We start from the raw sequence: 14,377 nt of genomic DNA on the forward strand, positions 1-14,377 counted from the left end.
GATCATCATCGTGTTGTGTTTTCACTATAGTTTATAACAGTGTCAGTGTCAGTGCTGATTGATAGATCATCATCATGTTGTGTTTTCGCTATAGTTTATAACAGTGTCAGTGTCAGTGTTGATAGATAGATCATCATCGTGTTGTGTTTTCACTATAGTTTATAACAGTGTCAGTGTCAGTGCTGATTGATAGATCATCATCATGTCGTGTTTTCACTATAGTTTATAACAGTGTCAGTGTCAGTGTTGACAGATAGATCATCATCATGTCGTGTTTTCACTATAGTTTATAACAGTGTCAGTGTCAGTGCTGATTGATAGATCATCATCATGTCGTGTTTTCACTATAGTTTATAACAGTGTCAGTGTCAGTGTTGACAGATAGATCATCATCATGTCGTGTTTTCACTATAGTTTATAACAGTGTCAGTGTCAGTGCTGACAGATAGATCATCATCATGTTGTGTTTTCACTATAGTTTATAACAGTGTCAGTGTTGACAGATAGATCATCATCATGTTGTGTTTTCACTATAGTTTATAACAGTGTCAGTGTTGATAGATAGATCATCATCGTGTTGTGTTTTCACTATAGTTTATAACAGTGTCAGTGTTGACAGATAGATCATCATCATGTTGTGTTTTCACTATAGTTTATAACAGTGTCAGTGTCAGTGCTGATAGATAGATCATCATCATGTTGTGTTTTCACTATAGTTTATAACAGTGTCAGTGTCAGTGTTGATAGATAGATCATCATCGTGTTGTGTTTTCACTATAGTTTATAACAGTGTCAGTGTCAGTGCTGATTGATAGATCATCATCATGTTGTGTTTTCACTATAGTTTATAACAGTGTCAGTGTTGATAGATAGATCATCATCATGTTGTGTTTTCACTATAGTTTATAACAGTGTCAGTGTTGATAGATAGATCATCATCATGTTGTGTTTTCACTATCGTTTATAACAGTGTCAGTGTTGATAGATAGATCATCATCATGTTGTGTTTTCACTGTAGTTTATGTCAGTGTCAGTGTTGATAGATAGATCATCATCATGTTGTGTTTTCACTATAGTTTATAACAGTGTCAGTGTTGATAGATCATCATCATGTTGTGTTTTCACTATAGTTTATAACAGTGTCAGTGTTGATAGATAGATCATCATCATGTTGTGTTTTCACTATAGTTTATAACAGTGTCAGTGTCAGTGTTGACAGATAGATCATCATCATGTTGTGTTTTCACTATAGTTTATAACAGTATCAGTGTCAGTGTTGACAGATAGATCATCATCATGTTGTGTTTTCACTATAGTTTATAACAGTGTCAGTGTTGATAGATAGATCATCATCATGTTGTGTTTTCACTATAGTTTATAACAGTGTGAGTGTCAGTGCTGATAGAAAGATCATCATCATGTTGTGTTTTCACTATAGTTTATAACAGTGTCAGTGTCAGTGCTGATTGATAGATCATCATCATGTTGTGTTTTCGCTATAGTTTATAACAGTGTCAGTGTCAGTGTTGACAGATAGATCATCATCATGTTGTGTTTTCGCTATAGTTTATAACAGTGTCAGTGTCAGTGTTGACAGATAGATCATCATCATGTTGTGTTTTCACTATAGTTTATAACAGTGTCAGTGCTGATAGATAGATCATCATCATGCCGTGTTTTCGCTATAGTTTATAACAGTGTCAGTGTTGATAGATAGATCATCATGTTGTGTTTTCACTATAGTTTATAACAGTGTCAGTGTTGATAGATAGATCATCATCATGTTGTGTTTTCACTTTAGTTTATAACAGTGTCAGTGTCGATAGATAGATCATCATCATGTTGTGTTTTCATTATAGTTTATAACAGTGTCAGTGTTGATAGATAGATCATCATCATGTTGTGTTTTCACTATAGTTTATAACAGTGTCAGTGTTGATAGATAGATCATCATCATGTTGTGTTTTCACTATAGTTTATAACAGTGTCAGTGTCAGTGTTGATAGATAGATCATCATCATGTTGTGTTTTCACTATAGTTTATAACAGTGTCAGTGTCGATAGATAGATCATCATCATGTTGTGTTTTCACTATAGTTTATAACAGTGTCAGTGTGGGTGTTGATCTCTTCCTGCCCTTTTTAACAGCAGCGGGTGAAAAATGTGGACCCACAACCTCCTGTTACCTGGTTACTTCATAGCCATGACTATTGGTGATTGCAGAAAACTGGAGCGAATCCCAAACCTGTGATTCAGCTGCTCCAGGAAGCTGGCCCTACCACCAGTGAACCTGTGCACATCACTAAGCAGGCCATGGTCAGTGGCTGTGTGTGTGTGTGTGGGGGGGGGGGGGGGGGGTGAGAGTGTGTTTGTGTGTAAGTGTGTGTGTTTGTGTGTGCATGCCATGTTATGATCAGAATAATGAATTTAAGTATTATCTTCGCAGACATGCAAATATGTCGCCAACCATAACATACAGAATGGTTTCATAGACAGCATAGTTTTTAAGAAGAAGAAAGAGTGAGTTGTCACAGCCATGAACGTCTGAGTTTTGACAAACCCAAAGGGAACAAGGGATTGGTGGGAAACCTTAGGTGGCAATGCTGTTGACAGCTAAAAGATAACTGAAGGACCTTTACATGTGGAGGGATGGGCTAGAGGTAACGCGTCTGCCTAGGAAGCGAGAGAATCTGAGCGTGCTGGTTCAAATCACTGCTCAGCCGCCGATATTTTCTCCCCCTCCACTAGACCTTGAGTGGTGGTCTGGACGCTAGTCATTCAGATAAGACCATAAAGCGAGGTCCCGTGTGCAGCATGCACTTAGCGCACGTAAAAGAACCCACGGCAACAGAATGGTTGTTCCTGGCAAAATTTTGTAGAAAAATCCACTTCGATAGGAAAAACAAATAAAACTGCACACAGGAAGAAATACAAAAAAATGGGTGTAGTGTAGCGACGCACTCTCCGTGGGGAGAGCAGCCCGAATTTCACACAGAGAAATCTGTTGTGATAAAAAGAAATACAAATATGCCGTTCATGCCAGTGTGTAGTGCGTATTGACTGTATGTCTGTTGTTTTTTTTCCAGGGACGCATGTACACAACAGGGGAGGAGAGGAACTGTGTTCCGCAGAGAAGCAAGTTTCCACCAGGTGAGAACCGATAACAGTCGCACCTTTTGCAGCTAGAGTCTCTAGCATCCTCACTTCCATGGATTAGGTTGGCTGAGTGATTTGGGAAGCAGTGTGAGCAGAGGTGAAAGTTGTGGCCCATGGTTTCAAGTGCACAAATATGTTATACTGCTGACTGGGCGCAATAGCCGAGTGGTTAGAGCGTTGGACTGTCAATCTGAGGGTCCCGGGTTCGAATCACGGTGACGGCGCCTGGTGGGTAAAGGGTGGAGATTTTTACGATCTCCCAGGTCAGCGTATGTGCAGACCTGCTAGTGCCTGAACCCCCTTCGTGTGTATATGCAAGCAGAAGATCAAATACGCACGTTAAAGATCCTGTAATCCATGTCAGCGTTCGGTTGGTTATGGAAACAAGAACATACCCAGCATGCACACCCCCGACAACGGAGTATGGCTGCCTACATGGCGGGGTAAAAACGGTCATACACGAAAAAGCCCACTCGTGTGCATACGAGTGAATGTGGGAGTTGCAGCCCACAAACGCTGAAGAAGAAGAAGTAATACTGCCACTGAGGGATGGCGTTAGGGAGAGGAGGGTGGGGAAGGTGCAGAAAGAGAGAGAGGGGGGATTAGATAACAAACAGGATATCAACACAGACCCACAGATTCTTTCGGTGTTGAAATTGCAGAGGTTTTAGTGTTGAAATAAGTGTGAACATTGTTTTTCAACATCCAAAATGATAACAGCTATTCACAGAGATTTCCCCCAAAATGCATAATTTTTTTCTTTGTTCACGGCAAAGATTGAAAAAGCTGGTTATCACTGTCATTGGCTTTTATACAGCTGACATGGGTGAATGCTGTTTCTGTTATTTATCTTTGTGTGTGTGTGTGTGCGCCTAGAGTTGACTTAATCAAGATTTTGCGCCTTATAAATATTATTATTAGTAGTAGTATTTTTTTTGTATTTATCTATTATTTTTTTTTTTATATATATTTTTTTTTATTTAATAGTTGTTGTTTTGTTTTTTTTGTTTTTGTTTTTTTTTCTCAAGGCCTGACCAAGCTGCTGGTCAGGCATCTGCTTGGCAGATGTGGTGTAGCATATATGGATTTGACCGAATGCAGTGACGCCTCCTTGAGCTACTTATACTGATACTGATACTGTTGTTCGTTTTTTCCTTTCACTTTTTTTGTTTTGTTTTTGTTTTTCAGAATGGAAATGACAGTGGCTTCGGGGTCAGGCTGTGAAGCAGCTTGATTCGTTCCCAGGACTGTCGTACCACACGCCCTCTGTACCCTGATTGTCGGCACTGACCTTCCACAAACGTTTTCTCTTCATCTCTGTCCTATTCTTTTTTTTGTATCTTGTGATGGGTGAGAGGTGGAATGGATGGCAATGTCTGGAGCTGCGGTTACAACTTTGTTCACCGAAAGAGATGACAGGGGAAGGAATGGTGTCAGGCTCAAGTCTTTGATGTTGCTCGTCATCATGCATACGGTAGATTTCTATTTTTGTCTGTATGTATTGAATCACAGCGTAGTTGAAAAAAAATTATGTGAATGTGAACGGTCATCTCATTCTGTACTGTTGTTGTCCCACCTTGATTTCCACCATGTACCATGGTAGTTAATGAAGATGGTTGAGAAAATTAAGAATGGTGAGTTCTTTCAAATGAATTGATCAGACATACAGCCGACAAAGCATTGTTCTTGCACACAAGAAGGCTCTCAGATGCTAAGAGACAGCCTTGATATTTTGTCAGATGGTTACTTGCAAGTTGTGTTAATGAGAAAGGGAGCGATGTCGTGTCTGTAGGTCACCCAGAGAGCTGGGATGTTCTGAGGTTTGGATCTCAGTGCACAAGTGTTGTGGGGATGTAGATATTAGTGCCGAGCGAGTTGAGGGTGGAGAATTTCAGCGCTCTCCGTGATGTGCACATTTTGAAAGTTTGAAGTGTGTTGTTCGAGTTCCCTGTGACTTGAAGCCACGCCCACCCCTTGTCGTGCCCCCTGTTTTCCCTCAGCCATGTGACTTGCCTCCCCTGCCATTCGCCTTTTTTTTTTTTTCCCCTTTTTTTTCACTTTCTATTTTTTTTATTTGCAATTTACAAAATATCAGACTGAAGCTGACTTGCGCGTTATTCTTTATATTATCTGACCTTTACTTAGGCTTTTTGGTTGATAGTTTCTGCATGTGGTGTGCTTTCAAAGAAATGAACAGGCCAGATAAACAGCTTCGGAGAGGAAACGAAAGAATTGCAGCTGGGAATGTTTTCCTTATTTTTCTTTTCGTTTCCCCCCCCCCCCCCCCCCCCCCCCCCTCCTCTCTCTCTCTCTCTCTCTCTCTCTCAGAATTGAATCATCATCAGATTGTTTGGTATTCTTCTCCTTTAAGATGAAGATGAAATGGAGCTTAGATTTACATAATTGGTGAAAAGACATCTGATACAGTTCTGGGACTGTTTTCTTGTTTTCCTTTCTGTCTTGTGCTGCACATTAACAGATTTACTTCTCTCTCTCTCTCTCTCTCTCTCTCTCTCTCTCTCTCTCTCTCTCTCTTTTTTTTTTTTTTTTTTTGCAGTGTAGATTTTGACAGGATTGTGAATTGTGACATCTCTGCACTGTTTGCATAGAATTTTTGTGTGTGTGTGCAAAATGTGTAGTTAAAAAAAAAAAAAAAAAAAAGAGTTAAAGTTGAAAAGCAGGAAGTGGATGGGGAGGGGGGGGGTGAGGGGGGCACTTTTTGCTGTTCCATTTCAGTGGGAAGATCAGAAGTCGGCCATTTTTTTGGAATGTTTGATTGATTCCCGAAAAGGTTTTCAGTTGTTTCTGTAGTTGCTTTTTGGCAGAGATTAAGCAGTGCTGTTTCCTTCATTTGCTATAAAGCGAAAGCTAACTGTTCCAAAATACAGCGGCCAGTCGTGTTATCATTTTCCAGTAATCTCATTTTCAGTTTGTTTTTAGAGTCCTATTTGATGGGTGTTTTTAAGGTAGATGTTAGTTATCCTTTTCCAGTAATCTCTTTTTCAGTTTGTTTTTAGAGTCTTATGTAAGAGTGTTTGTTATGTCAGTTAACCTGTTGCTTACCTATGGTGACGATCTGTATATAATATTCAGACTTCAGTTTTGTCAACTGGATGATGTACAGTCAGAGGATGCGTTTTTTTGCTGGATTCAATGGGTGTTTCTCCTCTTGTTTTCAAAGATGGATTGTTTCACCTTTCATGATTATCCTTCAATATTTGAATGTTAAATGAATGCCCAGATGTTGCACTACAGGCCCAGCACACAGCTAGCTGCCCCTATTTTGTCTTAAGATTATAGTTGTGTAATCAGAGAGGAAAGAGTTGATGTATGGCTTAAGAAACTAATGCGCACAGTACTGTGTGAACATTTGCTGTGTAACTGGAGAGAGAGCAGTAGAGTTTTCTGGAAATATGCAAAGAAAGTAGCATCAGAATTAAGGTGGTACATTACATAACATCCTGCAGTGTCCACAGTTTTTCCCCTCAAGACGGAATGACTATTTTGTTGGCTACAAGGCGTGGTTGTTGACTCCGTCACTCACACAGAGGAGTGGAGGAGAAGAAATGTGGACATGGCCATTGCATCCTGTGAGAAATGAATGTCCGACAAAATGAATGGGCTGTTTGAAGATGTTGGGTATTTTGTAGAGACCATGTGTTGTGTGGCCCTTCCCTGGCTCTTGGCTCTGCCATGAGTATCAACATCTTAGATGGTTACCTGAGCTCTGAATCATCTTGATTTTATTTACCTACTTTTGTTTGTCCTTTTTGCAATGTTTCTTTAACAAACAAACAAAATTTTAAAAAGCAGGTTAGTTCCCAAACCAGTAATGTGCTGAATATGAATGTATGAAAACCTCCAGCATCATCTCCATTTTAGGGATTAGATGCTATTGGGTTGATGTTAATGATATTATTGATTGTTTCTGGAAATTATCTCTGAATCAGAGCTTATCAATGCAGGCAGGTGTTTTTCCCACCTTGGCCTGCCGGTTCATGTTGATTTACCTATCAAGGTGTGATGTTTTCTTTTGCACCGTGGTGGTAGAATCTTGGCTTCTGGGGAGCTTCTTATTGGAGCAGGTGTCTTTAGCGTTACCTCAACATTTCCTGACAGAGGTCCGATTGTGCCCCAGAGAGGGGAGAAATCTGGGCTGAGGTGGAGTTTAGGCCCTTCCTGTTGTCAAAAAAATGTCCAGGAAAATGTCACTTTTTTATTTTTAACAGGGATTCTATCTATCAGTTTGTTACGGCTGTTAGTCACTAACACCCGGGATGTCAAGTGGCTTTTGGAGTAGAGGAGGGCTTCTGAATAATACCAAGAAAATAGGAAAGTGAATGTGGGAGCTTTAGCCCACTAATGCAAAAGAAGTTACGGGGACAGCTAAAGATTTTCACCATTGCATTACTGCATGAAATTTTTGTAAAAGTTAGCATGCATCTGGTATTTGGAGCTGTGAGCGTAACGCTGATGACACCTGTTCTGTATTACGACCTGTAGTTCTAGCAGGTCTTATGTTTCTGTGACATCGGCAAACAAGTCTTGTGAAGAAGCACAGTGACCTTTACCACATGGTTTTCTGTTGATTAGCCTTTGGGTAAGCTTTGGTAACGAAGCAAGTTTACGAAAACAAAACTAAAAAACAAACAAGATAGGTCAGATTTGTTCTTGGATACGTATCCAACTGATCAGATATATTAAAGCCTCCATGTGGTCAATAAGGTACATGTCAAAAGCATTTGGCTTTTTATTCTTTTTTTTTTTTTTTTACTCCGCTGGGAGCCTTTGGATGAAGAACCCAGTAGATTTCCTACAGATATCTGGGAGTCGATTGATGGTTTCCGATTGTTTAAACGGCTGTATTAAGTTCTCACTTTGAATGGACCCTTTTTTTTTCTCATTTCTTAATCCAAGATTCTGTTTACATACTGTAACAGAACAGAGCTGTGACTGTGTCAGTGTCTGCAGATGTTTGATTTAGTCACCATCAGTATTTTGTTTGTGTTTGTTTATCTTTTTTGTTTTTTACATTTTGTTTATGCAGACATGCACACAGGAAGAGGAAGTTGTATTAGTTACTATTACTTTGCGTTGAATCAGTGTATGTAATCCTGCACTCAGGTTTGAAGGCAAGACGTATGTAATCCTGCACTCAGGTTTGAAGGCAAGACGTATGTAATCCTGCACTCAGGTTTGAAGGCAAGACGAAGAACAAAAAGAGTGATGGGTTTGGACAGCGTGAATAGTTGAAAATGGGTTTGCGCTTGTGGAACAGGAATGTTGCTGCATTCGTGCGAGAACTGTATGTTTTGTGGAGTACATTGAGAAGTTGTGTATTGTTTTGTCGAGGAGTGCTGTCAGCAGAGCTTGCACATTTGTTGATTACTGTGACGTGATGCATGACCTTCCACAACAACATGGGTGTCAGTTTTCTGTTTGTTTGTTTGTTTTTTTTGTTTTCGTTTTTTTTTTAAGAAGTAAAAATGCGTTAAAACCTGTGTGTCCAACTGGCAGTAAACACGTTTCAGATCAGTCCAGCACTGACTATGGCTTCGATCAGCTAAGAGTGCAAAGGTCCCCCATTAAAGAGTTTCCACTGGTTAGTGTTCAGAGTCACTTTTAGGATCATTTAATGAGTATGAGTGATTGCATAATCAATTTGTGTAAATTCTATGATTTACCCTCTTGTAAGTTTAACTTACTTTTGTTCCAGATTGGAGCCTTAAAAAGGAACTTGAACTTATTTTGTTGTGGAATGTCATGTATAGTTTAGCTTTTGTAACCTAGTTATAGTAAGTAACTTTAGCTGGTGACTTGGGTTTGAATGCTTTGATAATGTTACTGGTGATTCCTGTGTTTGCCAGCTCTCTGGTGTTGACGTCAGTGTTTCAGTTTTTGTTCACTTTATGATATTAATTGACCACATTTCTGTCAGTGGAAGGGGGTTACAGGATCTTGAATGTTCTGCTACATTTGTCATGAACATTTTTTTTTCTGGTTTTATTTCTGTGATTGTACTTGGTTATCACCCCCTTACGTTCTCTTTTCTTGTGCTCTGAGTTGTTGATCTGGTCAGTGTGTTGTCTTAAAACTCTTTTAACTTGCTGTTACGATTATTTCTTGTTGTGTTCTTACTTTTACAGCCAGTTTTAAATAAATGTTTTGAATAGGGATGGTAACTGTTTTCATTATTAATTCCTGTTTAATTGTTTACATTTTACACTGTAGCAGTCTGTCAGCAGTCAGGGGGCATTTATGGTTATGGAACGTACCTGTCGTGTTTTAGCTGATGATGGGATATTTGGTTAGTTTGTGTTTTCTTCTACAAGTGCATTTTTAGTTGATTACTTTGTGTGTTTATCTGCATGTTGAAATGTATGCGTAAATTTTCCATCACAATATTTCAAGGCAGATGATTGATGTGAGTGCTATGTGTATGTTTAGGTGGATACATGACACATCATTTGTGATTCCTTTGTGTTTTTTGATAAACGCATGTTGATGCACGCTTAAAAATATGACTGTCGGTCACAGTTGTACATGGTTCAGTTCCTGTTTTCTGTGAGCAGAAATGGTAACTGGCGTCTGTGTCAGAGCAGATGGTAATGCCAGAAGTGAAAGTAGTAGTTACTGCAGTGTCCAGCCTGTAAGATAGCACATTGCTGTGCAGCTCTGGTGACTGTTGCTCATCAGCTGTAAATACACGCTATCCATGTTTGAGCTGTCAGTTTTGATGCAGCCGAGTGCTGCCTGTTACCATGCGCCCTGTCTCATGTCCAGAACACCCTCACTCGCACGGTTCTGGCTTCAGACTGGAAACTCCTGCCTGTTGCTGCTTCTGGCGGACATTGTTCCATTACTGTGCCAGTGAGAAGTTTCATTGGAATACTAGGCACTCGTCAGTTCTCTGTCTTCTTGATCATGATGGAATAGCAGATTCAGACTGGCTTTGACTGGCCCGTGTTTGGGTTTATTGGGGCTTTGACTGGCCCATGTTTGGGGGTTTTTTCTGCTGATTTAAAGCAATGTGGCTTTTTTTGTTTGTTTGTTTGAATTAGTGAGTGTGCCATTAAATTGTTGTTGTGTCTTATAGGCTGGAAATTACATCTGCACAGGTATGACGGATGCCGTTGAAAGACCGTGATTCATCATTCTTATGCAAAACCAAGATTTGTTCGGAATTAATTCACGGATGACCAGTGAAGCAGTAAAGAGTCCATGAACAACAAATGAGAACTTTTTTGTTGTTGTTGTTCTGAGCGGAAAGCTTTCATCGATTCAGTTTGATGGCTTTTGGTCTCACGTACAGACCTTCATTTGGAGTACTGATCAGTTGTGAAGATATCAAGACATGAATTACTCTGAAAGCTAATGAACAGTAAACTAAAGGGTTTTTCAGGCTAACCACTGAACAGGAAATCAGTGGATTCTTCAGGCTAACGATGGTTTGCTGTAAAGTCACTCTTGATTAAAAATTAAGATCAGGTCCACATTCTCAAAACATCTTGACTTTGAGGAGAAAGACAAGTTGACAAATGACGATAGGCCCGCTGAACAGGACCAGACATACTGTTTGAACGCATCACAGAGTCGTCGTTTGAACTTCGCATTGTATATTAACAGCTGCTGCAAGTTAATTGAATTGCTTTTGGTGAATTCGCCTTCCCTGCTTTTGTGTGTTCCTTCTTTGGCTTGTAAGGAAGAAATATGGTAGCACACATTCTTGGAACCCATGTAACTCTCAAGTTTAGTGATTCAGATTGGCTTTTGGGAGAGTGAATATATAAGGTTTATGCCTTTCTTTTTTTTTTTAACTTTTTTTTACCCCCTAGTTACTGAGTCATGTGTGGATTCCATGTTGATGGTTTTTCAATGTATTTCTCTTGCATTGTTTCAACTTTGACTGTGATGATTTCTTACCAGGACAGAGTTAAAATTGTATGAAGATTGTGTGTGTGTGTGTGTTATTCTCCTTCTCTTTCTTTAGTGTTCTGTGTCTTGTTTTGGGCTGATACCCCTCAATTTTTTTAATATAAATTTATTGATCTATTTCTTTTTTCTTTCTTTTTTTTTCTCAAGGCCTGACTAAGTGCGTTGGGTTACGCTGCTGGTCAGGCATCTGCTTGGCAGATGTGGTGTAGCGTATATGGATTTATCCGAACGTAGTGACGCCTCCTTGAGCTACTGAAACTGAGATTAGATTTATTAGAATCTGTCAGTAAGAATTTTGTTCTCATGCAGCAAACCCCTCAGCAAATGGTGAAATGGATTCATGAGATGTGGGCATTAGAATTATTACCAGTATTGTTGCTGCAAATATCTTCAGTATATTGGGTAAATATGTCAACTCTAATTTTACACATTCTTTGATGACAGTTGGGATTGCATTGTATCTTTGTATAAAACTGCAAGCATGTTCAGATTCGCTCGTGTTTTGTTTAAAGATTGGTATCAATAAAACTAAAAACTCTATCTAAACATTAAGACTATGTTATTTGGTATGTGAATAATTTTGGTGTGCATGAACCTTTGAGAAAAAAAAAAGAGAAAAAAAAAAAGAAAGCTCATTTCATTATTGTGATCAATGCAAGATTGACAGATGTCTTCCAACCAGATATATATGTTTTATCAAAATCAGTTATTGGCAAAGTTGACAATAACAACAGGATGATATATCAATGGCTAAATTTCCAAAAAAAGAATAAAGTGTACAGCAATACTTCTCTTTGGGGACAAGAAAAAAGTTTTGCCTTCAAACTGTTACACAAACTCATAAATTTTCTTCTCAGAAGTAAATTTTATGCTGTCTGTTCTGAGATTATTACTTTGTAAACATATAATAAAGTGTCATTTTGGTTTGTTTATTAATGTTTGGGGTTAGTCCTAGAAATTCATTAATGTCTCTTTTTTTTTTTTTTTTTTTTTTTGGTTACAGTTTGAGTGTGAAGATTGTCCACAAGTTGTTAAATAAAATGGTAAATTATTGTCATTAAATGCTTGCTTTGAGGAAGACATTTTGAGAAATGTTTTCTGATCATTCGTGTCCTGTGAGCTCCTCTGTGATTCTTTCAGCTCATGATCTTTTGTTTTCTGAATCACATCTGCTGAAAGTTTCTCCATCGGTGAATGAACTACTCTTTTTTTTAATTTTATATATATATATATATATTATTATTATTGTGTACTTCTGTTGTTGTTGTTTTTTCAGATATATTTTTAAACAATAGATTTCTTGTGATAATATTTTCGTTTATTTTATGTATAATTGTATACGAATGGGATTACATGGTGAAAGTTTGGAGAAGCTGTAGGTTGGTTCATGGACTGATAAATTATTTGTGTTTATGTTTGGAGAAGAAAAAAAAAAGCAACAAATTGCACACATGTGCAGTTTGCATGCACACACATCCACTGCAAGTGAGTTTGCATGCACAGCCATGCACATTTCCTTTTTTTTCTTATTTTAAAATGTTGCCAGTGATTTTATGTGTGTGTTGAATTAAATACCATACTTAACGCTTTGTTACTTTAATTAGTGTTGTAATAAAGAATTTATTAATCAGTTGGTGTTTTGATGTGTATGTGTGTGATTCGTGATGAATGAGCTTGCTTGAAATGTACAATGGAAAATTAAAAAGAAGTTAAGCAAAGAAATATGCACACGCACACACACGCATGCACGCACGCATGAACGCACACGCACGTGCACACACTACAGCTTATCATGAAGACATACTTAAAAAGATAATTGATGATCCTCATTGATGATAATTTATTATGATGATATTGATAATATATAAGGCTGCCACGACCTTCGTTTTCTTTTTCTTATTTTACCCATTTACATGACGATCTTAATTTCAGTATCCTTTCTGCCTTACTTTCAGTGAACCAGTGTCAAGATGTGAAGTTGTTGGCAGGTTCATTAGAGGAATGTATCTGTCCAAAAAAATTTTTACTCAGTCTTATTTGTTGAAGGGGGAAGAGGCCCCTTGATGTATTCCCTGTGATGAGCCTCTCACCGTGAAACATGTGCTCCTTGACTGTTGGGATCTGCATGACGTTAGACACTAGACATTACACGGCAGTTTCTCTGAAGACTTTGTTTCATGATGTCCCTCTGTGTACGCTGAGGGACGTCTTGAAAGAAGTGAACATTTCTCATCAGATTTGAAGGTTTTAAATGATGGAAGGTTTTTTAAACTTTCAGTGGAAAGTTTAAAGCGGTGACTAGTTTTTATTGGAATTTTTTTTATATTTATCCTTGACTTTTAGTAGGTATTAACGTGGCGATGGCCTCAGTGGTCGGCGAGGCTCAAAGCACCATGATTTGATTTGATTTGATTTGTCAAAAAAAAAAAACCACTCTAAAGTAGAGATTTACTAAATAAAGTAATCGTTGAGTTCGATAGTTGGTATCCTGTACACATGGTATCCAGTGCAAACAGACAGAACAGGCACAAACAAGGCACTGCTGAGATGACATGCCAGCAGAATCTCCTTTTGTAAGTGTCCAAACGTGACCCGAGCATTTGGCTCTGTGGACCGTTGGTTCGAAATCGCAACAGGAGCCTGAGGTTGCGAAAGAAGTGAGGGCGAGATCCATGGTTATTTTAATGCAAAACAGTTTTAAATGTATTATGTCTTAAGTGACAAATAAGTCCTAAAATGGTTCTGTTGTATGTCTAATGTGGCCTTTAGTGTAGATGGAGTAGATAGATCAACAAAAATAGAACGTTAATACAATATTTTGGGAGGTATCAACCGAAATCCACAGTTTGCATGATCAACGAGTATTAGTGACTACCAAACCTCAGAGGCGGTGGGTTGCTTGAATTAACATGAAGTAGCATGACGTATCAGGGAGCACAAACAGGCATCAGCGCTATCAAACTGACTTAATTTGGTACTGCTTGTTTCTCACTTGGTATTAGAGCAGAAGTTTTGAAAATTATCATATATGGCACTGATTGAGTGATAATCACTTCTCAAGAGGACTTCCGTAAGTATAGATTCTGGGATTAAAAAAATGACTTTGAGTAAGCACCCATAGTGCCACCTCATAATATATATATATATATATAGAGAGAGAGAGAGAGAGTGTGTGTGTGTGTATGTATAAAATATATATATGATTATGATCGCCTTATCATTATATGATGATATTGAGGTACACACTACTTGTATGTTATTGACATAATATGCTTTTGAATCAAAG

At 38.5% G+C, this 14,377-nt stretch overlaps 1 protein-coding gene and 1 long non-coding RNA gene across 5 annotated transcripts in view; both read left to right on the top strand.

The window, feature by feature from the left end:
• The window catches only part of LOC143298906 (uncharacterized), a 45,493-nt gene extending 40,050 nt beyond the window's left edge, over positions 1 to 5,443 (top strand). For all 3 annotated transcript variants that reach the window (XM_076611937.1, XM_076611935.1, XM_076611938.1), the window contains exons 17-19: positions 2,224 to 2,316; positions 3,087 to 3,150; positions 4,345 to 5,443. In XM_076611937.1, coding sequence (XP_076468052.1) covers positions 2,224 to 2,316; positions 3,087 to 3,150; positions 4,345 to 4,355 — 168 coding nt within the window. In that variant the 3' untranslated portion in view covers positions 4,356 to 5,443. The remainder of the gene's footprint in view (positions 1 to 2,223; positions 2,317 to 3,086; positions 3,151 to 4,344) is intronic.
• A 9-nt stretch (positions 5,444 to 5,452) lies between these two features.
• On the top strand, positions 5,453 to 12,721 carry LOC143298907 (uncharacterized). 2 transcript variants are annotated; one of them, XR_013057445.1, is made up of 2 exons: positions 5,453 to 8,280; positions 8,316 to 12,721. It is a non-coding gene; the product is annotated as an uncharacterized LOC143298907 (long non-coding RNA). The 2 variants fall into 2 exon arrangements; XR_013057444.1 differs by having other exon boundaries at positions 8,351 to 12,721.
• The last annotated feature ends 1,656 nt before the right edge of the window (positions 12,722 to 14,377 follow it).

The sequence above is a fragment of the Babylonia areolata genome, chromosome 24 (assembly GCF_041734735.1).
Source record: "Babylonia areolata isolate BAREFJ2019XMU chromosome 24, ASM4173473v1, whole genome shotgun sequence".
Taxonomy (NCBI): domain Eukaryota; kingdom Metazoa; phylum Mollusca; class Gastropoda; order Neogastropoda; family Buccinidae; genus Babylonia; species Babylonia areolata.